The sequence below is a fragment of the Elgaria multicarinata genome, chromosome 2, assembly GCF_023053635.1.
Source record: "Elgaria multicarinata webbii isolate HBS135686 ecotype San Diego chromosome 2, rElgMul1.1.pri, whole genome shotgun sequence".
Lineage (NCBI taxonomy): Eukaryota > Metazoa > Chordata > Lepidosauria > Squamata > Anguidae > Elgaria > Elgaria multicarinata.
Window position 1 is genome coordinate 93,567,391 of NC_086172.1, and position 26,034 is coordinate 93,593,424.

Consider the following 26,034-nt stretch of genomic DNA (forward strand, 5'->3'; position numbering starts at 1 on the left):
GTATGGAACATGAGGTGCAACCTTCTTTTTCCCCCCTGAAAAAGAAAAGACCTTCTCATGCACACCCCAGCCCAACCTAAAGATACATCTGCCTGCTTGTATAGTACAATGTGAAATATTAGAAAGCATTCTGTATTTCTTTCTCTGCTTACTATGCACAGTAGGAAAAGCAAAATGGGCAGATGTCAAGGAAGAAGCTGAGTCTGTTTATCGTGCTTAGCATATAGATGCCGTTCATTGAGTGTAATGGGCTATAGATTTTAATAACAACAATTAGAACGCTCCTTCCCTTATGTGTTGGCCTTTTGTCCTTCACAAAAGTTCCAAGTATTCCATTAGAAAGATTAGCTGCTGAGCATGAAGATAAATATTATTTTATATTTAGCAGGGTTCTCACCATCCTTTGAGTGAAATATGGCAGGTGTCATGTTCTTGCCTGTTCCCTCTGGCATTCACATGTGCTGGCAAGCTGACGTGAAGCACTCACATCAGTGAGACTTCTTTTATTGAGGAAATCACACGGTAGACAAGCTTAATGGTTACAGAGTCTCCAAAACACACTTAAAGCTGAACGATGGTTAGAAAGCTTTAGGCTTTTTCCTGAAACGATCCTTAAGGCAAACACTTGGAGGGGGGGTGAATAGGGTACGCCAATAACAGCTTTGAGCTTCTCCAGACACCGCATATGCCAGCACCTCAAAGGGACATGACCAATCTCCTAAAACAAAGCCCCAGGAAAGGTTGCTCTGAGCCACCAGAGAGATCCGTCACACACTTGTCAATCTCGGCCTACCACTACTGAGCTGACCCTGTTGCCATGACTTCAGCAAAGGTTAAGCCTCAGGCCCAGGAGTCCCATCCTTCTGCTAAGGACTGGGAACTCCCTGCCACCTGAGTCTGGGCACAAACACAGATTCCACAGCAAATGCAAGTCCAAGTCACTACTTTTCATGGCACAGTTCTTAGAAATCCAAAGTCCAAATAGCAAAGCGTCCATGTGCAGAGTGCTTTCAAAGTCCCATGCGGAGATGGAATCCAAAGCAGCAAGGAGGTGAGGCATTCCGTTGAGAGATGAAACCTAGCAAAGCTTTTTCAGCCTTGCACCAGCTTTTAAGGCCTATTCAAAGCCACTTGACAGACAGATCCACTGACCTGTAAACCATACCCATGTGACAAGAGGGCGGGATTTTACAAACTACTTTGAAGAGCGGCTTCCAAAACATTCTGAAATTCCCAGAGAACCAACAGCTTCAAGGCCGAGAGACAGGGAGTGAACAAGCTAATAATAATAATAATAATACTCCCATGGGAACTTCTTACATAGATAAGCTTGCAGAGAACATCTGACATTCTCAAACTATTTCCTAATAAATCCAACCAATAGGTATAAGGCCTATACCTGACAGCAGGTTGGGGATTGTTTTTTGTTTGCTTGTTTTTGAATTTATTTCTTTTTTCAATGTGATGGGCTATATCATTAGGTTGTCTGAAAAACCTACACCTTAAAAAAAATAGAATATCATTTTCTTTTAAATTAATGGAAATTTCATACTTAAATTTCTAGGTTGAAATCTTCTCATTTGTCTGTCTTATCGATAGGAGTTGCAGATTTTACATTTGTTCTATAATGAAATGTTTATACAGTAATGGAAATGGAGGAGAGGAGAAGCTGCAAGAACGGCTTCATGTCTGAAAGTTAATCTAGCATCTTGTTAAAGCTCTATAGACTTACAAGTATGTATGTGAGGTGTGCGATATGATTTTGTAAATGGTTAAACTGAGAAGTGCAGTACTGGGGGAAATATCTCTTGAATTGGAAAGATGGGCATCACTTAATTTAAGTACTTGGGGTAAGGTTAACATACTTAAGATGAATGTCTTGCCACGGATAATTTATTTATCATGTATTACCTTTATATCTTCCCCAAATATATTTTCAAAAACTTTAGGCAGCATTTCATAAGATTATTTGAAGGTGGGTGTCTTCCACATTTTTCATTGAAGAAGATGCAGTTTTCAGTCAAAGAGGGTGAATTTAATTTTCCAGAGCTTAGTTTATATCATAAAGTTTATTTATTAACCTTCACTAATAATTGAAAAACAACTTTTTCTTTTAATACTCCTTTGTGGATAGTTTCGGAGTCAAACTATTTGGTTCCCCTTTCTGGCTGGATGGCATTAAGATCTAGGTATATTAAAAAGAAAAGGAAGAACTAACAATTATAGCAGCGAGAGAGACTTAGAATGCTATGGCTCATCACTTGCAGTTTGATCCATTTTGTCACGCAAAATTAACTTTATGGGAGCATCCAGTTTTGAAAATAGAGAGATCACTTTTTATTTATTTATTTACAATATTTATATACCGCTCCCCATTGAAAATTTTGGAGCTGTGTACAAGATAAAATAAAATAAAAACAGTGTAATTCCTTTTATGTGGAAGAATTACACTAACAAAATTAATGATTTAGATCAGGTTTGGATGATGATTTTTTTAACTTTTTCAGTATTGCAGATTAGATATCATTTACCATCTAGTGTTAGTTGGCAGTACATTCAATTTCAGCATTTGTTGGAATCTATATGTGATGAGTGCTTTAGTGCTTGCTGCACTATTAAAGGAATTAATTGGTTCCTTGCAGAAAGCTAAGCCTACAATAGCTGATTATAAAAGTCATTTGGAATGTAGTAAAGTAGACATTCAGAAGGTCAAAGGTGAATGGAATGAGGAACTGGAATGCTCTATACAGTCGAATCAGTGAAAGGTTCCCTTAGCTTCCATATGTACTGTTTCTGTAGATTTAAAGCCGAGATCCAATACAAATTGATGTTTCGTATATATTGGACACTACAGAGGCTTGTTAAGAAGAAACTAGCTAAGAAGCTGGCTATCTCTGCTAGATGCTGACAATGAAATGAGGACAATGCCTCGTTGAGGCATATGATGTGGGCCTGTCCTGTAATGACTTCCATTTGGTTGGAAGTTATTGCTCATATAAATTTTGTTCTTGAAAAATCTGTGATAACAGTGAATGTACATGCACCATTAAATTACAGCAGAAGTGGATACTGAGAGCAAAGAGACTTATACTTCAAGCTTAAAAGGAAAAACGCCCACCATCCACTCAGTAGACTGAAGTTCACACTGCTCTTGCAACATTTGACCTTTTGACAGTCAATCCATGAGAAAGATCTTTCCCCCACCGGGGAACAAACCTCCTTTTTTATAGGCAGGAGACGGTACTGGTGCGGGAGAGTGGGCAGCCATGTGTGGGAACCCCTGAAGGGGCTCCTCCACCGAGGCACGACTGGGGAACCTGTAGGTAAGTGAGTGATTTTAACCCTTTTTTCACCATCCTGTGGGGTGGGAAAAAGAAAGGTTAAAATTCTCAGTTTTCCTGCGGATTTCCAATTCATGCCTTGGTGAGGGAACCCTTTAAGGGGCTCCACCACTTGGCCCCACATTCCCCTAACCCCCTCCTCCCATAAAAAAACAGGTTTGTCTTTCTGATTTCCCACAATGGGGCACTTTTAAATTCCAGTGCAAGACAATGGGATTTAAAGATGCCCCGTAAGGGAATCAGCCGGAGGAGCCGCTTCAGGGAAAACCACCGTCTGCCAAGAACCCTTGGGAGACACAGTTCTTGGTGAGGGGTGGTTCCCCCCCACTGATTTTCTGTATGGAGCACCTTTCGATTCTGATAGTAGCCTATAGGAATTTAAAAGCACCCTAAAGATCTTTCTTGCCTCATTCATTTTTCATAGCTCTCAAATGGAGGTGGCTTGAGGGACTTTTATGGAGAAGGGGACTCACCTTGTCTCTCTTGCCAAGTGTCACACACAGGGGTGCAGGAGGGGTAAGCTGGTATGCTTCGGTTTCCCGTTGTTTGTGCAGCTACGCATCTGCTTAAAACCAAATATATAATATTAAATCTAGCACATTACCCAGGCATGGGGAAGTGCAAAAAGATTTACTTGGTCTTGTTTTGGCTCAAAAATGGGACCAGGAAAACAATTTTTAAAAAATGATTTCTGATCAAGATTGCAATTGGAGCTGGGAAGGGGGACTTGGTGGCAAACAAGACAGGTGTGTCATGAGGTTCCCTGGGATGCTAGGTGGAGGACTGAGGGGGAGGGAGGGAGAAGAGGATGAGGGGGCAAACAAGCCATGCATGGTAGCTTTTTTGCCCAATAATCTGTGTGGGGTGTGCTAACCATGCAGGGTAGGTTTTTCGCAAAACAACCAACCCTGAATTGCTAATCACCCGTCCTAGGCTAGTGTGATGTGTAAACACCAGCTTTGTGTTATTTCCCCCCCTATGTCAAGGGAGATGTTAATGCTTACTGTGTATTGAGATGTTTTATGATATGATTCCCCCTTTTTGTTTATGTTATTGTTGTGTTGTAAATAAAAGGATTTTTTTTAAATGTGGTGTGCAGAAGCTTCAAGTGCTTGATAGCTGAAGGTATTTGTTTCACTTTTTATTCCAACTTTTAAGGTATCCCAGCATGAAAGCTCAAGTCTAGTAAACATGGTTTGAGGCAAACGTATATTAATACATATTTTCAAAATAGATTTCAAAACTCAACAATAGCTGGCTTAGCTCTTCTTACTAAAACAAGTCTTTCCGCTCATCCTTCTTTCCCAGCCAAGTTTTCTAATGCAAATAAATATTGCTTATGTTTTTGTGATAGAACGATGTGGGAGAGCCACCACCACCAGCAAAAAAAAGTGTGCTTTACTTTTCAAGGTTGGCATGTTAATAAGTATAGTTAAGAAGACATTCCGAGGGCCAAACTAGAAGAGACACCATTCACTCAGTTACCTATTTTTCAAATTAAACTGCAGCTGTAGGCCCCCAATCAGAATCTTGGTTTGGAGGGTGGGGAGATTTTAACACGCACACAGACACTGCTGCAGTCACAATCTGGATTAGGTTCCGGCATCTGCAGTTTACATTTAAAAAATCATCCCCACAATTGCTAACTGTATGAATGCCATCATATCTAGTTTGGCACGGAGTCAAGAGGTCAGCTACTGTATTTTTTACCAGCTGAAATTCCCAAAAATTTGCCAATGGCAGGTCTTTGTTTCTGCTTCTGTTCTAATCTGTGCCGGCAAGAACACCTAATTTCCATAGCTCAGGAATTAGGCACAGCATAACATTCCTTGCCCAGAATGGCCTTGGCTATTGCTGTGCAATACTATCACATCATCTGGGCAGCCATTGAACAAGACACCTGATTGAGTTGGGTTTCATGCCAAAATAATTCTTTTATTGTTAATGTTTCATTTAATATTGGCTTTTCATCAACTAGTAACAATAACAAAATAAAACAAAAAAAAAGGGTGCCCCATCTCTAAAATCCTTCAGGTCAAAGAATAGTAAGGCAGACACTGCTTACCTGTTCCTGTGTCCTTGATCAGTTTTCTTCAATGAATGTACTTATGCATTATGGCAATTTACTGGAGAACATAATGGGTAATCGAACAGTTGAAACCTTTAAATATGAAGATATCCTGAGGTTAATTTCAGCAAATTACGAAATTCAGCTGAACGTACAAAAATAATGAAATGAACTTTCATAGACTTCCACTGGGAAAGAAATTGCAATTGCTGCCCACAACAGCTTCTTAGGGTCTTAAAATCTGTTGATCTATAAATATGTTAAATATGATGTATGTATAATGTACATGTATTAGCCAAATGTATAAATGATGGTGTTGGTTAAATTGGACGATGGATGAACTGACTATGCTTCTCTTAGCACTGGTATCTGAATAAAAGCTGTCGTAAGTGAGCAGTTTACTGCATTGGCGCAAGTGTGGAAAAGCTTGCAAGTGCAATCTATGCTGGTTGCATACCAGAGTAAAAGGGGGGAAAATACATCCTCTGTGGGGTGGGAAGATGATATATGCTTTGTAAGTACTTTTTTCTTTTTCTAGGCAGAATTCACATATGTCCAAGCATCAGATAAACCAAAGACCTTCTAGCATGGTCAGTGAAACATCTACTGCAGTAACTACATCCACTGTAGATACAAAAGCTGGCTCCAAGGTAAGACTTAATTTTGCTATATTCTGAATAGTCGATGCTATTAAAGAGTTGAGCTTAGCCTTTGGGTAAGATGATAATTTTACCTGATTAGATCCTGGCGGAGAGGGCATGTCAGTCATCTTTGAAGCTTCCTGTTTTCTTGGACACTACACTTCATGCTCTCTTCTTCATTGGTTGAAGTTTTTTTTTATCACAGGCTATTTGTTCCATAATATTTATCAATCATAAACATTTATTTTAAATCTTTGATATATTTTGGTATTTTGCTGCTCCATTTATTTCACTGGACAATGTAACTTTATGAAGTTGCCCTCAAGTCAGAAGTGAAAGGGCATCCCTTATGGGCAGGGAAACTGTATACATTTCCAACAAATAACTGATAAGAGCCAGTTGACCCAGAAAGGTAGGATATAAATTTATATTAATAAAAATGCATATAATAAATAAAAATAAAGGTGCTGTGCTGTCATCCGAGAAAATATTAAGGGTAGCAAAGGTGAATATTTTCATTCTTTACCCCATTTTATGGGGGCTATGAAAAACTTCCTTATTTAGCATCTCTGAAATCCTTGAGAACTAATCTCACAGCTTTGACCTTTCTGTAGGGAGGACTAACTCATCAAAGGTCAAAGCTTCCACTTTACCCCTCCTCAGTTCAATAATTTTACTTCAGGGCTGGGCAACTTTGGAGCCTGGGGGTCATTCCCCCCCATGGCCCCTTCACAGGCTGCATTCTGCCACTGTCCTGCCACCAAATTCAGTGACAACAAAATCTGGTAATTTGCCCCAATTTTTAGAGACAAAGTATGAGCTCCATCACACCTACTTTTTTTTCCTAGTATGCACCTGTGATTTTGACATCTGTTTCATTAGCGGGGCAAGCTCTGGTCCCTTTCATGATTGCTATACCGGGGGACTCCTTTTTCACTTGTTTTCTCTCCTGCTATTGCACCTGCCCCATCCCGCCCCTTCTCCTTCCCCCTCCAGTTCATTGGTTCTTGTCAGGTGATGGACGTGGGTGCCTCATTCAGGACCTGATTTATTTAGTTATACACAGCGTTCCTAACATCAGAGTGATCACAATGGTTGAAGTTTGGGGAGTCACAGGCAGGACTTACTTATGTTGCAGAAGTCCCCATAGTGTTTGGGAAGTGCTGGGGGGGGGGAGCACGGAGGACTTTAAGCCAGGTGCGGAGTCCTCCTGACAGCACAGAGATGACTTTCTTCACAACCTCTTTGCTTAATGTCAAGCCACTTCCAACTTTCACACACTCTTTTCCTCATGCCTTGTTGGAAAAGCATCACCAAGGCTGCCCCCCACCGCCCCTTCTTCGGCGTTTAAAGACCTCAGTGCATCCCCCATTTTCTCTCTCCACGCACCAGTTATTTTATCCTCCCTCTCCCAATCCCAGTTAATAACATTTAGCAACGTAGGATCACTGCACCCATTCTTCCCAGCCAAAATCCTAACGAAACAATCAACAACTTTGTCAGCCAATGTGATGGACATAACCAAAAGGTGGGGTGATTGCAGGACAGGCATGATGTCATGTGAGTACCGCGCTGCAAAACACCAAAGCAGGCATGACAAGAGTGCGATAAAATGTTGGTGTGATGGAGCCGTATTATAGATGGCTAGAACAGACAAATTTGGCTTTAAAACATGCTACATTTGTCTGTTTTAGCCTTCTGTAGTGGTTTGGCTTCAAAATTTGGGAGGAAACTGCCATTTGGGGGGGGCACCTCCATGGGTTTCAGCTGCACTGCAGGGGGACATGCTAGGGGCAACATGCAGCACATGTGCTGCATGTCCCCTGCCTCTGCTCAGAATGACAGCTACAGTTTTTTTTTTGGGGGGGAATCTTTATTTTGACTAGTTATTCACTTTTATCTTTTTAAAAAGAATATATATTGTAAAGGAGACAGTTGTTGTAGGGAGAATTTCACGAATATTTTTGATGATTTTTCATTGCTGCAGAGAAGAAAGGAAACAGATTAAATAGTTACCATAGTCAAAGTAGTGTCATCTTTCCTTTAGCAAGACTAGATAGACCCTTGGTCTTATCCAGCATGGCTGTTCCTTATGTATCGTGCTTCTTTCTTTCTTTTTTAAGGTGGTGAAATCCGGCAATAAAATTCACAGCTTTGGGAAAAGGGACCAATCTATAAGGAGAAATCCTAATATTCCTGTTGTAGTAAGAGGCTGGCTTCATAAACAGGTGAGTGTGTGATTATCTAATTTTATGCATTTCAGCTAATTAAATTACGACTGTCTGATAAATATGAGGCCTTTTTGCATAGCATTTGAAAATGTTAGAACTCTAGACAATACCCATAGTGAATTCAGAGTTACCATTCAAACAATGGGAGAAGCATATATCCAAATTTATATGGAAAGCAAAAAAACCAAGAATTAAATATAAACTATTACAGGATGCAAAAGAAAGGGGGGGTCCAGGTTTGCTGAATCTAAAGTTATACTTTGCTGCATGTGATTTGGTATGGATGAAAGGTTGGATACTGTTGAAAAATAAAAGACTATTGGATTTAGAGGGACATGATTTGAGATTTGGGTGGCATGGTTATATATAGTATGAGAAAGTCAAAGTTAACGTAGAGTTCAACAACCATACGGCATGCTATTCTGAAAATATGGAATAAATATAAACCCAGACTATGTCAAAAATGCTATTATGAATATCAGTGCAGGAAGCATACCAAAGAAGGGAGAGGACAAGTAGTTACAGCTGGTGGACATTTTGCAATATTTTAGAACTGTGGCAAGGGGATTATAAATAAAAGTCAAGAGAAGGGTTGACAAAAGAAGGGTATCCATGTCAATGGTTTGAATATATGCAAATGTCAGAAAGGTTTAAAATGGACAAAAAAGCTTGTGGCTTTGAAACAACAAAGTCAGAATTTGAAAGGGGATTATGTACGAATGACAAACATGTTATTGCTAAAATTTATAAACTTTTATTGAGGTTTGAGATGGAGGAAGAACAAGTGAAAGAATGTATGATAAAATGGGGCCAGAGTGTGGGACATAGTATACTAATGGCACAATGGGAAAATACGTGAACAAGAGGGCTAAAATTTACGTTAAGTACTAACCTTAAAGAAATTTTTTACAAAATGATGTATAGGTGGCATATGCCACCAGCAAAATTGGCTAAAATGTATAAAAGGATATCAGGAATGTGCAGGAAAGGTGAAGAGCAGGAAGGAACATTCTACCATGCATGGTGGACCTGCAGAAAAGCAAAAACTTTCTGGATACAAATTAATTCTGTAATCCAAAAAATCTTAAAAATTAATATCCAACTGAAACCGGAATACTTTATTTTGGGCTTTATGGATGAGCAAATGAAAAAGAACCATGGGACTATATTCTTATATATGACAGCAGCTGTAAGATTATTATATGCACAAAGATGGAAGGGCAAAATAGTGCCCACAATAGAAGAATGGCTATTGAATATGTTTGAGCTAGCGGAGATGGCGAAACTCATGGCAATAATGAGAGAAAAATAGATTTTAAGATTTGTAACTGAATGGGAACCTTTTGTAAACTTTATGAAGGGACGGGGAAAACATGACTTGTATATCTGTGGATTCAACCAACAATGTAGAAAATGTTAAGAGAGAAATTAGAGATTTGGATTTGACAGTGATAGAGTAAGAAAAAAAAATAACAACAACATTGTTACATATTTTTGCTGGGGAGAATATTGGATATTTTTGTGTTTTTTGTTTGTTTGTTTTTGCTTTGTTTGATTTTTGTGGGTGTGTCTGTCTATATGTATTATATTTTGCTCAGTAGTGTTTTTTTATTTATTGGTGTTTGGCAACAATAAAAAAAGATTAAACCGAATAACTACCACCAAATATATATATATATATATATATATATATATATATGTTAGAACTCTGATTCTAGAACTCCAGTATTCTTTTTACAGTTGGTGTGCTCAGGGATCTCAGAATTGATCCATGAAACCTTCTTGCATATTTTAACATTGCTTTCTGCCCCTTAAAAGGTGCACAATTTGTGTAGAAAAACTTGTACTAAGAATATGCATGTTTATTTTATGAACAATGTAATGGGCAGGTACTTCTCCAAATATATTAATTAGCCATTGTTACCCCATCTTAAATGTATTTGTATTTTCTTGGTTTATATATGGCCAAATACTGACATTTTAATGAAAATGGCCTGCAAATGAGAGCTTTCGTCATAATTGTAATCCTTTAAAAAAATGTTATTCAATATACTACTGTCATGCAAATTCTATGGTGAAAGAGATAAAAATATGGTGTGACTGGTAATGTAGAATTAAGTTTACAGCCCTAAGATGCTGCATATGTAGGCAAAGAGGGATAAAGGTCTTCCACACACAAAAATGAACATTTTTAGTAGAAAGATGGTAGGTGTTCATTTATTATATTATGGAGCCTGAGGTTCTGAACAACTGTAAATATAATTAAGTAAATTGTTTAATATTTCATAATGCAGATTGCTATCTGTGTTCTAAATGGATATTATCTTAACTGCCTTTATTGTGGCAGATTATATGGCAGCTCTGGGGAGAATGCAAGAAATAAGCAGGCAGGCCAAACTTTGGAAAGAATAAGGTCAATGGTTAGTGCATGTCAGTGTGCTGTACAGTTTTAAATATAGACCCACCCACCTACATCAATATTGCCAAAGCATTCTTGCAAAACCTTCTATTTCCCAAATTGCATAAAACGTACGTGTGTGTGTGTGTCTGTCTGTCTGTACGTGCAAACTGTGTGTGTATATGTATGTACACACATTAGGCCCAGATGGTACCCATCCTAGAGTTCTTAAAGAACTCAAATATGAAACTGCCGATCTTCTAACAACAATATGTAACATGTCTTGTAACATGATATGTAACATATCAGCCTCTGTACTAGAGGACTGGAGAATGGCCAATGTAACACTAATTTTTAAAATGGAATCCAGGAGGGATCTGGGAAATTTCAGGCCAGTTAGCTTAACACCTGTTTTGGGTAAATTGGTTGAAAGCATTATTAAAGACAAAATTAGTAAGCATATAGAAGGTTACAGCAGCTCGCTTTGTTTAGCTTAGAAAAAAGATGAATCGGGGGGACATGACAGAGGTGTACAAAATTATGCATGGTGTGGAGAAAGTGGATAGGGAGACATTTTTCTCCCTCTCTCATAATGCTAAAATTTAGGATCATTTGTGTGAGACTCTGGACAGATAAAAGGAAGTGCTTCTTCACACAGCACATAGTTAAACAATGGAATTCGCTTCCACAAGATGTAGTGATGGATGGCTTTAAAAAGGGGATTGGCATATCCGTGGACAATAAAGCTATAGATGGCTACTAGTCCCGATGGCTATACCAGTTGCTGGATAACATGGGTGGAAGGGTGCTGTTGAACTGATGTCCTGCTTGTTGTTACTTCCAGTCTGTTAGAAATTTAAGGCAACACCTATTCTTATTTGTATTTTCAGGATAGCTCTGGGATGAGATTATGGAAAAGACGATGGTTTGTGCTTGCTGATTATTGTTTATTTTACTATAAAGGTTAGTAAATAAAGTTCTGTTTATGTAACATTCTAATCATGAGTATTAAATTTGTTTTGCAAAGCTTTTTGTTAAGGTTTAGAAAATAAGATTTTTAGGAGTCTACACATCTAGGAGAATAGTAAAGATCAAGCCCATCCTTTGCCCTACCTCCCACTTGCATTTATTTCAGGAAGGCTGATGTTGGTGCTGCTTTTAGTAGATTTTACCATTGGCTATTTCTCAGCATGCATTTTATCACATTGCACTGATGGAACAGTTGTCATACCCAAACCTTGGTGACAAAGCAAGAATTATAATTGGTATGTTGCATGCACTCACACACTCTTTCTTTCTTGATCTGTCTCCTTCAAACAACTCTGCCTTTCTGGCAATGTTTCACTATCTCTCCTATGGAATTACCTGCCTCTGGAGGTCAGGCAGGCACCAACTTTGTATTCCTTCCACGCCTCCTGAAAACATTGTTGTTGATTTCCCTTTATTTATTTATTTATTTATTTATTACATTTTTATACCGCCCTTTGAAAATGTATTTTAATGTGTTTTTATTCTTTTATTCTATTTGTTCATTGCTCCGAAATTCTTGAATGAGTAGTAGTATATAAATATTGTAAATAAATAAATAAAATAAAGACTTAATTATCACAAGGGTCTGGAAAATACAGAGGCATTGTTTCTCCACTGTGGTTTCTCCACTGTGACGTGGAGTAAAATATTAATGTTATATTTCAGTCATGCATCACTTCTGTAATATGGTATCTATTGTAGTTTTGTTTGTGGAAAAGGGGGTGGCACATAATTTTAATAAAACGCATACAGTTATCACAAGAACTGATAAATGTATTTTTTAGCTAAGGATATAACCAAAGAAACCAATTTTTTATGACAATGACTGCGTGTGGGCAGGAGTGGAGAATCCAGCATAAATATGCTCCTGAATTCCAGTTCCTAGGAAGCAAACAGCAAGGGAGGGCTGTTATTTTCATCCCCTGCTTCAGGTTTCCCTGAAGGATCTGGGTGGACACTGTTGGAAACAGGATGCTGGACTAGCTGGACAACCAACAGGACTTCTGCTAAATACTTGGAAAGAACTTCCAAGTGTAGTATATGCTGGGGCTGAAAAGTGGAATTCGGTATTTAGCAGTGTTGGCAGAATTAGGAAACTGCTTTATACCAGGTCAGACTAGATGTCTACTCTAATGTTGTCTACTCTGACTGGCAGTGGCTCCTCCGGGTCTCAGGCAGAGATTTTTCACATCACCTTTTTAACTGGAAATGCCAGGGATTGAAACTGGAATCTTCTGGATGCAAAGCATAGACTCTCCCACTAAGCTATAGTCCTTCCCCACTCTTTATGTTACCCTTTAATTTATCTTAGTCGCAATGTACTACTTGGGTATAAGTAGCTACAGTGCTGCTAAATGACTCTTGGGACTATATTGTATTTGTTGTTGTTTTCACACAACAACTTCAGTCCCAAAAGAACCACATTTAACCTTCATATAGCACAGCTGGCCTAAGGCATACTGGGCCCTGGCACAAGACATGTTAGACATTGTGAATGCACTGTAGTGTTCCAGTTGAAATAGATAGATTAATTTGTTTATTTTTTCATTCAACAGACAGCAGAGAAGAATCTGTTCTTGGAAGTATACCATTGCCTAGCTATGTAATATCACCAGTTGGAACTGAAGATCATATAAACCGCAAGTACTCCTTTAAGGTACATTAGTGATTGCAAAAGGTGTGATTTATTTAAGCATCAAACTTGCCATATTTTAGAAATGTCATATTATCTTTAGAGTATCATCTCAGTTCCTCACATATATTTCATATATATGTAGAGCTATGGATAGAGTTTCTGAATGTATCCTTCCCATCATAGCTTCTAGAACTCCTTGAAAATCTGGTTTGGAAAGTCAGATGACTCTTCCAACTGATAAGCTGCAGTTGGAAGAGAAATCTGGAGAGTCCCTGTGTGTGCGCAGAAGATCTTGCATGTAAACCTCCAGTCTTCTTATATTTTTAGGATGGCATATCCACTTTCTTGGACTGTATCCTAGATCAGTTGGTCATGGAACCATCCAGAGGGGAGGCAAACATGGACTTAAACCTTAATGGCAAATTACCTGAATAATACTAATACTAATAATAACAACAACTACTACTTGGGACAATCCAGACATGTACAGCTGCTTGCTCTACTTGCCTTCCTTCAAACAACAGCCCCTGCAATACCCAAACCTTCCTATAAAATTGGGGGAGCTTGTGGAACAGCATCCCATAAGGTATAAGGGACTACTTCCCCATGGACATGCAGATGTATTTTCCATTTACGCACAGGGAATGTGAGGCTGGATCTCACCCTTGACTTTTAAAAATATCCAGCATTAGTTCAGCTGCATTTAGGCAATCACTTCAACATGTAGTCGAATTTACGGTTTGCTGATGCAAGGTGCTCAGTGCTTCAGCCTAATATTAAAATATTCGAACTTCTATGCCTACTCAAGAATATGTAACGCTGAATTTTGTAAGCGTTGTGCATGACTGAATCCTAAATTCTTATTAGAAATAACAGCAAAGTACAAGGTTTTTATAACATGGTAAGTAAAAAAAATAGCAAGCACTATCTTTTCTCTTTAACTTTTTTTAATTCAGAAGTGTTTTTATTTTTGCGATTATGCATTATTTGTAGACTTTGATTATTTATATAATGGAATGTTTATGCTTCATAGACAGGCAGAGGCTGAGATTTGAAGCATTTATGTTTATGATCTACACTAAGAAAAATAGTTTAAAGAGCAATTCCTCTTGGTGGTGGCATTTGTGTCTGTGTTTATCTTTAAGCGTCTGTAGGGTGACCATGTGAAAAAGAGGACAGGGCTCCTGTATCTTTAACAGTTGTATGGAAAAAGGAATTTTAGCAGGTGTCATTTGTATGTATGCATGCAGTGTGATGTCTTGCCTTCACCTGTGCTGCCCACAGGCTACCTGACAGGACTATCTATGCCACCAGCACTTGGGACCAATTTCAATCCCCCCTGTGTTGATGACGCTTGTGAGCGTTCAGGTTTACTGCTACTGCTGCTGCTGCTGTCTCGCCTTTACTCTTTTAGGCCCCACAGCTCATCAACCTAGCCCTCAATTTTCCATTCCGCTGCCACCATTAAATGTACTCTCCTCAGGCACTCTTCCACAGACCACACCAGTTGTTTTAATTAATAGGAATTTATTAACATAAGTAATTGCATGTCAACAAGCTTATTGGTTTCCTCAGTTGCAGTGTGTTTGGTTACAAGACTTCAATGCGTATTGGTTTCTGTAAGTTCTTTCATAAAAGGTTTCTCTATAGAATTCTACTATCTATATTCTCAAATATCTTTATTCTCAACACAATATTTCACACTAATCCTTCCTATCCAGTATCTGCCTCTCAATCTCTTCACACTCTGTAATCTAACCCTCTCTCCTCATACACTCTTCACATAATCATACACTTCTGTCTTCCTGTTAGCTAAAACAGACACATTTCTCCAGCTTCTCCCACTCTCCCACAGCCAGCCAATCCAAGCACTCCCCTGCCACCATCCAATCAGCACTCAGGCATTCTCTCCCCCTTCTTCTGTTCCATACTTACCCGACCTGTAAATACAAATTGTAAGTACATTGAGGCCTACTTACTTCCGGCAACTTTATGCATAATATAAAAACAACCTTCCAAATACTTATATTTAAGGCATATAAGGCAGCTGAACATCGCATGCAAAACCTGGTGAAATTCCCTCTTCATCACAACAGTTAAAGCTGCAAGAGTCCTGCCCTCTTTTGTATCTGGTCAAGAGGACAGGGCTTCTGTAGCTTTTACTGTTGTGATGAAGAGGAAATTTCACCAGGTGCTGCATGCGTACAAATGACACCTGCTGAAATTCCCTTTTCTATAATCTGTTAAAGATACAGGAGCCCTTTCCTTCTTTTCATATGGTCACCCTACTGCTGGCCAAATCAGAGAGGGAGAGGATTTATATATAAATAATACGCAGACATACAGTGGGTTCAGTGAGGGGAGCTCCTGAAAAGAAATATTAATACATCTATATTACATTTAAAATCCTTCCATTTAACACTATATTCTTTTTAAAAAATATATATTTATACATATCTGTTAAATTGGAGCTTTGCCATTGGTAAATATTAGGCATCATAGTTTAATTTATAGAAATATCCACTTGATATTATACCTTGGCCTGCAGTATTTATATCCCTCAGTTTAAATAATTCATCTGCTCTTTCATCCCAGGTTTATGTTCAAGATATCTGACTGCTTCACTTCTGTGCAAATGTTATTATTATTATTATTATTATTATTTATTTATATAGCACCATCGATGTACATGGTGCTGTACAGATAACACAGTAAATAGCAAGACCCTGCCGTATAGGCTTACAATCTAATAAAGTTGTAGTAAACAATAAGGAGGGAAAGAGAATGCAAACAGGCACAGGGAAGTGTAAACAGGCACTGGTTAGGGTGAAGCTAACAGTATAGAGTCAGAACAAACTCAATATTTAAAAGCTATAGGGAAAAGAAAAGTTTTTAGCTGTGTTTTGAAAGCTGTGATTGAGTTGGTAGTTCTCAGGTGTTCTGGAAGAGCATTCCAGGCATGAGGGGCAGCAGAGGAAAATGGACGAAGCCGAGCAAGGGAAGTAGAGACCCTTGGGCAGGCAAGAAGCATGGCATCAGAGGAGCGAAGAGCACGAGCGGGGCAATAGTGTGAGATGAGAGAGGAGAGATAGGCAGGAGCTAGACCGTGAAAAGCTTTGAAGGTCAACAGGAGAAGTTTATATTGGATATATCACTCTTGAGTGGGAAAAGCATTAATTTATTGTAGTAGTTCCAAAGCAGTATTTTTAAAGGGCTTATTGCAGTGCTACATTCTGTCAGCTTGAAAGTACCAAGATTCCTGTCTGACCAGAATTCTATCACTCATTAGCTATGAAACTTATCTAATCTGTTAGTGCTGTTAAATGCAGCTGGAAATACAAAGCATAGCAAGAGTAAGTGGAAATTTAAAGGGGGAAAATCTATGCATGGAAGACAAATGGAAAAACAAGCCGTCTTTCAATGGAAATAGTCTCCCCCATGCTGAAGGACTCCTTTAATTGGAGGAAGACTGCTTCTGTAAAAAAACGGGAACTGATGGACCTAACCCAATAATTTTAACCTGCATTTATCAGAAGGATTAGGTCCTATAAAGTTTTTGCAATACTTTCATTTTATGTATTTATTACACTGCCTTTCTTTACAGCTTCCATTTTAATCAGTTACTTCCAGATTTTCAGATTGCAGTTTAAAATATTGATTAGCTGTTGTGCAGTTATAGATACTTACAGCAGTTTCAGTTCTCATAGTTCCAGTACTTATGTGGCCAAAACAGCACCATCCATGTACAAAAGGGAGGTATCAGGGGGAACTTAAGATTCGCACAAGTTTTTTTTAAAAAAGAAACATTAGGGAAAAGCCCTAGAGGGGATTCCAAAAGCAGTCCAATGAGGACTTAGTATTTCCAGAGGACATGGACTGCTGACTCACTGTTGCATGTGGGGGAGTGAGTGGGTGGGTAGGGGAAATAGAATGGAGTATTATGGAAGAGATTGCTGCAACCCTAAACAGCAGGAGCACCATACTGCAATGTTTTGTTGCAGGCTTCCACATTTGCAATCAAATTATTTACCAGGTGTAGTACTTTTGTTGGAGGTTTATTTATTTATTTACAACATTTGTATAGCACTCCACATCTAACCAGATTCCAGAGTGGTTAACAATGAGAAATAAAATAATACAAAGACAAAAAGAATAAAACACAATATTACAATTTTTTAAAAAAGTAAAAAATGGTGGGCGCTGTCCAGCCAAGTTAAGCATCGAGTGAAATCCCATTAATTTCAGCAAGAGAGTTAAGCATTTGCCTATTACTTTTGCTTTGAAATCAGTGAGGCTTATTAATAGATGATCTTAATAAGTCAACTCAGGTGCGCAAATCTTCATGGTTAGGTGATTAGGAGCACTCCATGGCTCCCTCCCTTCTCCACTCCCACCGGGATATTCATCCCTCCATTTTCATTTAGGAGCTATGCACCTATATTAATATAAACTACAGTTCACCCATACCACACTTGCAGACCCTCTTCTATCCCATATTGCAAACTAGTTTGGTGCTGTAATTGGCAAAAATACTATTATGCATGTAATGCTAAATCACAATTAGAACAAAATATGAAAGGAAGGAGGCAATGCCTTCACAAGTTAGGAAGAGCTTATGAACACGTGAGGCACTTCAAATAGCCTAAAAAACCATTAATTGTTTAATTAGTTAATTGATTGGGCACTATTACATTTGCACCACACCTATATATTTTATAGTCAGAGGAAGAAATTTTAATGTCTGTATATCCAAGAAAACAATACATTCATGTACAATCTGTAACTTACTTCCCTGCCAAATGTATTTGTAGATTAATTTTTTGTATCTTGGAACATGCCGTTGGTTGGGAAAGTAAATTGTGGTTTGTGTTTTCACAGATCTCCATGTGCAAATCACTCTTGAGGGTGATCTCGTGAAGAGAAAATGTGATAGGTGAATTACCTTCCCAGTTTGCCTCTAAGGGTATATTCACCCATTATATTTTCTATTCATGGAAATAAATTGTAGAAGAAACAAATATTTGGCCATTTTATCTATGTCATTCCCCCTTTCCCTAAGGTGGAAAATGTAATATCTGAATTGTTCCTTCAAGGCAAGCTGTCTAGTTATTTGTCTCACCTGCAGTGCCATTCACTTTTCTGTGTCCTAAGGCCTGAGCTCAGTGTAATTCATTTTCCAATGTTGCATCTAAATTAATGCATGTATATTTTATGAACAATTGCTACCTTTGGAATTTTTATTGTCACTTTGATTAAAAATCATATGATTATGATTGCAATCATAAACATACATACTAGGGAGTAAATTCGACTTAAATCATTCAGACTTTCAAGTAATCATATTTAGGATTGTATGTCATTAGGAAATATTTGTATTCTTCTATTGAAAGTTTCATAATAGTAGACTTGCTCTGTAAAAATCGTTTAAGGTCTAACCTCCCTCTGCTGCACACTTTGCATTATTAATATAAATTTATGCTGCTCCTTCTCCAAAATGTTTATTATGTCATAAATACTGCTTGCAAAATGAGTAAAACCATTCATCCAATAAATGAAGCTCAAGTATAATGTTGCAATGCAGAAATCATTATTAAATCATTGCGACTGTGCAATCCTCTACATGTCTGCTCAGAAACAAGCTATACTGCATTCAATAGGGCTTACTCCCAGGTAAGTGTGTATAGGATTACAGCCTAAAAATAGAATGTGGTCAAATTGAATGCAGCTTATCCAACTCATTCATTGCTTGAAAAGCAAAACACATTTTAAAAATATTCCAGAACGTGTAGCAGGCTTGGTATTTAATTATTTAGACTCAATTTTTTGCTTATCTGATATATAAAAAACAACCTTTTCCCTTTGCAAGGTTCAATAGGACCCCAAACTTATTGATTGTACATTACTCATGGTTCCTTGTATTTCTGATGCACAACCTTAAAACTTAAACTTCAGAAGCTAATATGTTCTCTCATAGTTGCAGAGACTTTCCATAATGTGAGCAAATCAATTGGATTTATATCTTGTGAGCTTCTGCACTTTTCTAGATTGGCTGAACAGATAGAGGCAGATGGAAATCTTGAAGACAAAATGCTAGCAATTACATAGCCCCTTTCCACTGAATTGGCTGAACCAATTCTTAATTATTTTCTTTCAGAACTACCAAGCTGATTGCTTTTAAAATTGCTGCAGTTTTCCTTCCTCATTGCTTGCATGGAAGGAATTAGGGGTAGGGCATTTTGAATAGGTAAACTTCTGAAGAACTGAGTATGTATGTCAGTGTTTTGTGAAAATAAGTAATTTTGCCTGTTTTTGAGGGTGCGGACATAAACTACTTATTTCATTATGTCAACTTCCAATGATTTTTTTTAGGATTCCTGCTGTTTTAACTTTTTGTCCTTGTTTTATGCTCTTGGGGTTTGTTCTCCATTTCTCCTTCTGTGCAATGTGGGAGAGAGCCTGCCTTTCCTTCTCCCTCTTTCCAGAATAAGGGCATCTGAATGCATGAATAGGTACCAATATTACTTTTTCATCCCTATTGTGAATGTGTATGTGTTGTATCTCAGACTGTTGTGCTTTAGAAGTACTTAGTCATAATTTATGATCACAAAAATCTTCTGTGTTTTCCTGTCACTGATTGTCCTCACACTTACAATCACACATGTTTGTGTTGCTTGTTTGGTGTGCTGCTAAGAGATAACTGGCATTTATTTGAACAGCACTTTTTTATTTAACCAGTTATACATGCTGTGGAGATACCCCTTCCTGTGGCAAGGGTTTCCTGAAGTCACTGTATTTGTTGCATACTCAAATATTGTAAGCATGCTTTCTTTAGCTGCTGAATGTCAACATGTGCAATGTTCTGCCTACTGCCATTTTAACTGAATGTTAATGAAATAGTGTACATTAGTTGCTTCTGCTTTTATAGTGAAAGTGTGGCTGTCCCATGGACATGTTCTTGGAGGGAGCACATGTTACAATGCAGAGGTTCAATCCATCAATCAATCGTTTTTTTATTACAGAACACATATGTGAAAACACCAACCCAAACAAAAGTACAATTTATCCGGTTTACCTAATACAGTCCATAGTAGAGAGATTAATATTGGCCAAAAGAATTATAGCAAAAACAGTCCACTATGTGTTGAACTTTGAAAGAAATGAACATTATATTTTGTAAATTAATTTAAATGAAGGATATCCACTACTCAGACGATTTCAGTGCTGCTCTTTAAAAGAAAGCAATGAGTTCAGCACTTCACAAAAGACTAATTTTCCAATACTGAAAGAAGACTTGGTATTGAAAAAGTCACCATGTGTATATAGCGGTTGGGGTAGTTGTTTTTATGGGGCTTTAGTAGTCTGGTAATACTCAGCAATTTGAGTAGTAAACATTGCAGAGATCCTATAGGAGGTTTCAGACAAGATTAGATATCATTTGTGCTGTCTAAACTGTCATTGTGTTTTTGAAACCAAGCAAGAATTGTAAATTATCCTTCAGTCTAATCCTTCCGCAGGAAGAAGAGGCTCTATACAAAGTGTAGCCTGTAAATGCTGCAGTGGAATTGGGTGAATTGGTACATGAATTGAAAGTTGAATTCTTTTATTTATATTTAAAAAAAAGCATTTCCTTTATTTTTAAATATTTTTTTTACAACTATATAAATGGCTAGCTGTCCCTTGGAGTCCACAGCTCTCAGCATTTTTTCTCACATATTTTTAAAATCACATCAATCTTCCCCCCCTTATTTAAGCCCCCTCAGTTTATTTTCTGACTTACCTATGAGCTTTTAACTGCCAGTGTCTTACTCTCCTGCTTTATCCTTAGATAGACAATGTTGACATATTTATTCTTGTTGACATATTTATCCCTGTTTCTTTCTTTGTATAGCTTTCCATTCTTCCTATGGGCTATTGCCTATCTTAAATAATTGTGATATGTATTTTCCACATAGTGTTAGGAATTGCTCTAGGGTTCAGTCTGTAACTTTCCTTTCTCTCACATTGTGGTAGAAGCTGTTAGCTGCAGTTTTAAAACTTCTGTGATTATTTAAACCCATATAAACAACATTCTAATATTTCCTAGTGTTTGTCCAGTTTACCTGTTGTTACTTTTCTTCCACTCATGATGAGACATAATGGAAATCTCTAGTTAGTTTAAAATATAAAGTGGAAGCTTTCGATCCCTTATTCTGGCAGGTGAAAGAAGAGAAGAGGGGAGGATGCAAACTGAAAACTTGCTATGGCTCATAAGTCTTAATTATTTCTTAGAGCCTCTCTACGCCATTGATATATCGCACATTTGTGATTGGCAGCTCACTAAAGTTTGCGGGTCCTTTAGATGACAACGTCAACTTCCAGGTCATCTCCCATGCCTTCCTCCGGGAATTCCAGCCCTTTTGAAATAGCCTGGGTATTCCAAGCTGGGCTATTTCAAAAGTCGAAGCAGCCACTAGATGGTGTGGTCCCATTCAAGGCCATGAACACTGAAAGGAGGGGAAGCAATTCAAACCACATGGTTGCCCCTATCTGCCCATCTAATGGAGCCCATCACAATTGTGCAAAGGAGCAGCCCAGATAAGGCAGCACGATTTCCCCCTAATGTAGAGACTCTCACAGTGTTGCATCCGAACAGGCCCTATGTTCAGAAATATTGTCATATGTACTTCTGATGCAATAATAGTCTTCCCTTTTAAAAATAGGTTAACGATTTAGACATAAGATACTACAGGCAACCTCACACAAAATATAGTTCCTGCAGTTGGCTGAATGAAATTAAACTTTTTGTTTATACCCTCTCTCTTATCCCCTTCCCCAGTCTGTTCTGATGATGGTTTTGAGGCACTTTTTACGCACATACACACACACACACCTCATAGATATGTTATCTCTCTTTGTGACTTCAACCATCCTTTGAATCCTCCAATTGCCCAGTGAAGCCTGATTCTTGCCCACTATAGCCCCCCCCCCCCTGGCATGGTTTGGCTTTTTAAAAAATATAGAATTTTATTTCATAACTCAGGAGTCATCGCCTCCATCACTAGGGATCTGTTTTCTCCCTTGGGCTTTTGTGGTGCCCAGTGTGTCCATATATGGGAAGAGTGAAACACATGTTAAAAGTCCCAGTTTTTTACTCCAGTAAATAAAACATCATATTCAGCAAAAATGGAAAGAATTTGACATCCTCAAATACTGTATTCTTGTGGAACAGGAAGACTGAACTGGCAAAGGAGAGAACAAACAACCCAATCACAGTACTCTATAGGACCTCCACACCAAGAAATGCTGTAAGAGAGATCCTCGTATACCAAGTGTTCAGCCATATGGGTTTGGATATGTTCCTTCATTACAGAAGAGCAACACAGTAGACGTTCTGTACCTTAGTTCACCAGTGTTCATCATGTAGGAAGCATGTTGGACACAATGACTAGGTTTGCATGATTGGGGCAGTCGTGCACCATGTCATTACTGTAATACTCTCACGAGGCACAGTTGGTTGTGTCATCCGAACCCAGCAAGGGTGTGCAGCAGGTAGGTTTAGAAACCATCCCAGAGCCCATGGCTTGTTCTAGGGTTGTGAGGTGATTTGTAACCCACCGCTGCTGTGCACCCTTGCTGGGTTCAGACAACATGACAGACTGCACCCAGCAAGAGTAATTATGGTAATGACGTGGTGAGTGACTGGCATGCACAGGGTGATGGCTTATTTTCCTTCCCCAGTCATGCAAACCCAGCCAATTAGGTAGTCAGTGGTTGCACATGTTGAAACCTAGAGGAGATATAGGTGTTAGAAGCGAATTGCTGTCTGTTAATTGGTCTGGCCATATGTTGCAATTACAGAAACAATGACAATGTAGTTAGGGTGTCTTTTTATCAGTGTGCACTGAAGATCCACAGTGTCTCAAACTAAGTTGTAACACCCTCAGAATGAGCTATTTTAGACATTCCAGGATTAGCAGGTAGATGTCTGTGAACCCATGGTATTCTTTACAATGTGCAAAGCAGAACATGAGGTTTTAATTTTTTTTAATCATGACTAGATGCTGTGCACAGCTTTGGTGAAGATAGGATATTGCTGTAGCACTATATAGAAATGTTCGTGCAAATTTCAATTACATATAACGATGCCCTGTTAGCTTGGAACTGTTCCATGTTACATCCTGCTTTACACACTGTCCTAGATGATTGCAGCAATGGCTGAACAAGTAGCAAAAACAGAGATTAAAAAATAACCAGTCAGCATCAATGTGTAGTTTGCTGTTGCGTGTATCTTTTTAAACAGTCAAAAGCAGCTGCTGGGGGCTCCAATTCGGATCAAGACTGTGACTGTGGTCAGATGACACGCTATGCCATGGTTAGACCACTAACCCTTTTGCAGCAAATGGTTAGTGAGTGTGTTTAAACTGTGATTAGGAATGGTTCACGCAACACACTAAGTCATGGTTAACACAACATGCTAAGCCATAAATGCTTAACCACCATGGCGTAGCGTGTCATCTGAACAGGGACTATGTGGGGTGCAGAGAGTAAAATTTAACCCTTTCCTCCCATGCTACAATATCGATGAAAATTCTCCTCTCTCTTGAAGCTCCTATTTGACATCCCATGTAGTTTATCCCAGAGGAGAACAGCTGGGACCTTAGGCCTGAGTACGCAGATGAACATGTCAGGATGCTAGGCTGCTTTCAGGTTCTTGTTCTCATGCATATACAAATCCTGAAGCTCTTGTGTTGGAAATTTGCCAACAATGACAGGATGTTCTTGTTATCATTGATTTTTGCTCGGTAAGCTACAGAGGATTATTGTTTTGTGTGGTGGCTTCTTGTTTTGGATGCCTGCTGCCAGCCTACAAGTGAAACATGCTTGCTGTGTTTATGTAACCAGGCTCTTTCCCTTTTTGTGATATTCCCTGACGTTGAGGCTGTGCAGGATCATGTGTTTGTGTGTGGCCTTGGTGATGTAGGTCTGCAACAAGAACATTTTTGTCCTGGTATTAGGGTGTGTCTCTTCCATGTCCATATCAACGTGGCATGCATGTTGTGTAAGCATAACTTGGATGTACTGATTTTGTGAAATTTTCATTCTGTTTTTGTTTTGTTGTTGCTGTTGTTGTTAATTTTTTCCTACCAAGTCTTAGTACTTTGCTCTCTGCTTCCTTGTATGTTGTTATGGCTACTAGCAGCATGGCTTGTAAACCCAGTGTAGCAGGACACTATTTCTAATGTAGCCCCAACCTATTAGGTCCAAAATGATTATGTTATGAATTCTTCCTAGGTTTTAAAAAATATTTCTTTTGTATAGTTAAATGTTTCATAATCTTATTGAAACATATTTCTCTGCATATAAACTCAAAACTGTTTAATCAATCTTTAGTAATTTTGCAATAAAGCTTTTTAAATACTGTAATAAACATGGAAGGAATTTCTTCTTTTAAAAATTATAAAAAATTTAAAATAAAATTGATGGCATCATAAGATTTGTAGCCTACTTTTCTTCTCAATAGATTATCCCTCACATAGTGATTTAGAAAGTATTTATTTACTTATTTATTTATTACATTTCTATACCGCCCAATAGCCGAAGCTCTCTGGGCGGTTCACAAAAATTAAAACCATAATAAAAAAACCAACAGGTTAAAAGCACAAATACAAAATACAGTATAAAAAGCACAACCAGGATAAAACCACGCAGCAAAATTGATATAAGATTAAAATACAGAGTTAAAACAGTAAAATTTAAATTTAAGTTAAAATTAAGTGTTAAAATACTGAGTGAATAAAAAGGTCTTCAGGTGGCGATGAAAGGAGTACAGTGTAGGTGCCAGGCGGACCTCTATGGGGAGCTCATTCCACAACCGGGGTGCCACAGCGGAGAAAGCCCTCCTCCTAGTAGCCACCTGCCTCACTTCCTTTGGCAAGTGTATTCATGTTTGTATATTCAGCAAAGGAATGAGCAAATATAACATCTGTTAGCTTGTTTTGTGTAGTGTTTGCAGTAAATGAAATGCATGAAGTAAGAGAAACAATAAGAAAAGTTACAAACGTCAGATAAAATTCTGTAATTGTATCATAGTAGTAAGAAAAAAAATACAGAAATATGCTCTATCACATATGCAAGCCAGGTTGCTGTTCTGCAGCAATTTTGGTACTATAACTATCTGTTTAGCTACAGGAGCCACTCTGATTATATAGAAACACTGTACATTAACGTGGCATTTAAAAAACAACCCTCTACTTTCATAAGCATGGAGATTTGTATATTCTCCTTTATAGTTATCTAATCCATCTCTCTTTCTCTCTTTCTTCTTACAGGCTGTCCATACAGGCATGAGGGCATATATCTATAATAAGAGTTCTGTTATTGGCTCTCAGGCAGAGCATTCAGGGATGCGCACATACTACTTTAGTGCAGATACTCAAGAAGATATGAATGGTTGGATCCGGGCTATGAATCAAGCTGCCCTTATGCAAACACGTTCATCACCAAAGAGGCAAGTTTAGGGATTTACCTACATTTTAACTAAATGATACTTCTGTCATATATCAGTTTGATATTAAAAACAAAAAACTTTTGCATTAAAAATGCTCCTAGGCTTTTAATTTTAATATATTAGATTTGAATGCTGTTGTTTCCTAGCTTTTGTAAGCCACCTTGGGAGAGTTTTCTTTCTTCTGAAAGATGCAATATAAATGT

The 26,034-nt window shown here is 38.2% G+C and overlaps 1 protein-coding gene across 3 annotated transcripts in view; it reads left to right on the forward strand.

Moving 5' to 3' along the window:
* PLEKHA7 (pleckstrin homology domain containing A7) overlaps window positions 1-26,034 on the forward strand; it is a 188,556-nt gene that overhangs the window by 115,633 nt on the left and 46,889 nt on the right. For all 3 annotated transcript variants that reach the window (XM_063117219.1, XM_063117220.1, XM_063117221.1), the window contains exons 5-9: window positions 5,948-6,059; window positions 8,174-8,278; window positions 11,570-11,642; window positions 13,265-13,365; window positions 25,653-25,831. In XM_063117219.1, coding sequence (XP_062973289.1) covers window positions 5,948-6,059; window positions 8,174-8,278; window positions 11,570-11,642; window positions 13,265-13,365; window positions 25,653-25,831 — 570 coding nt within the window. The remainder of the gene's footprint in view (window positions 1-5,947; window positions 6,060-8,173; window positions 8,279-11,569; window positions 11,643-13,264; window positions 13,366-25,652; window positions 25,832-26,034) is intronic.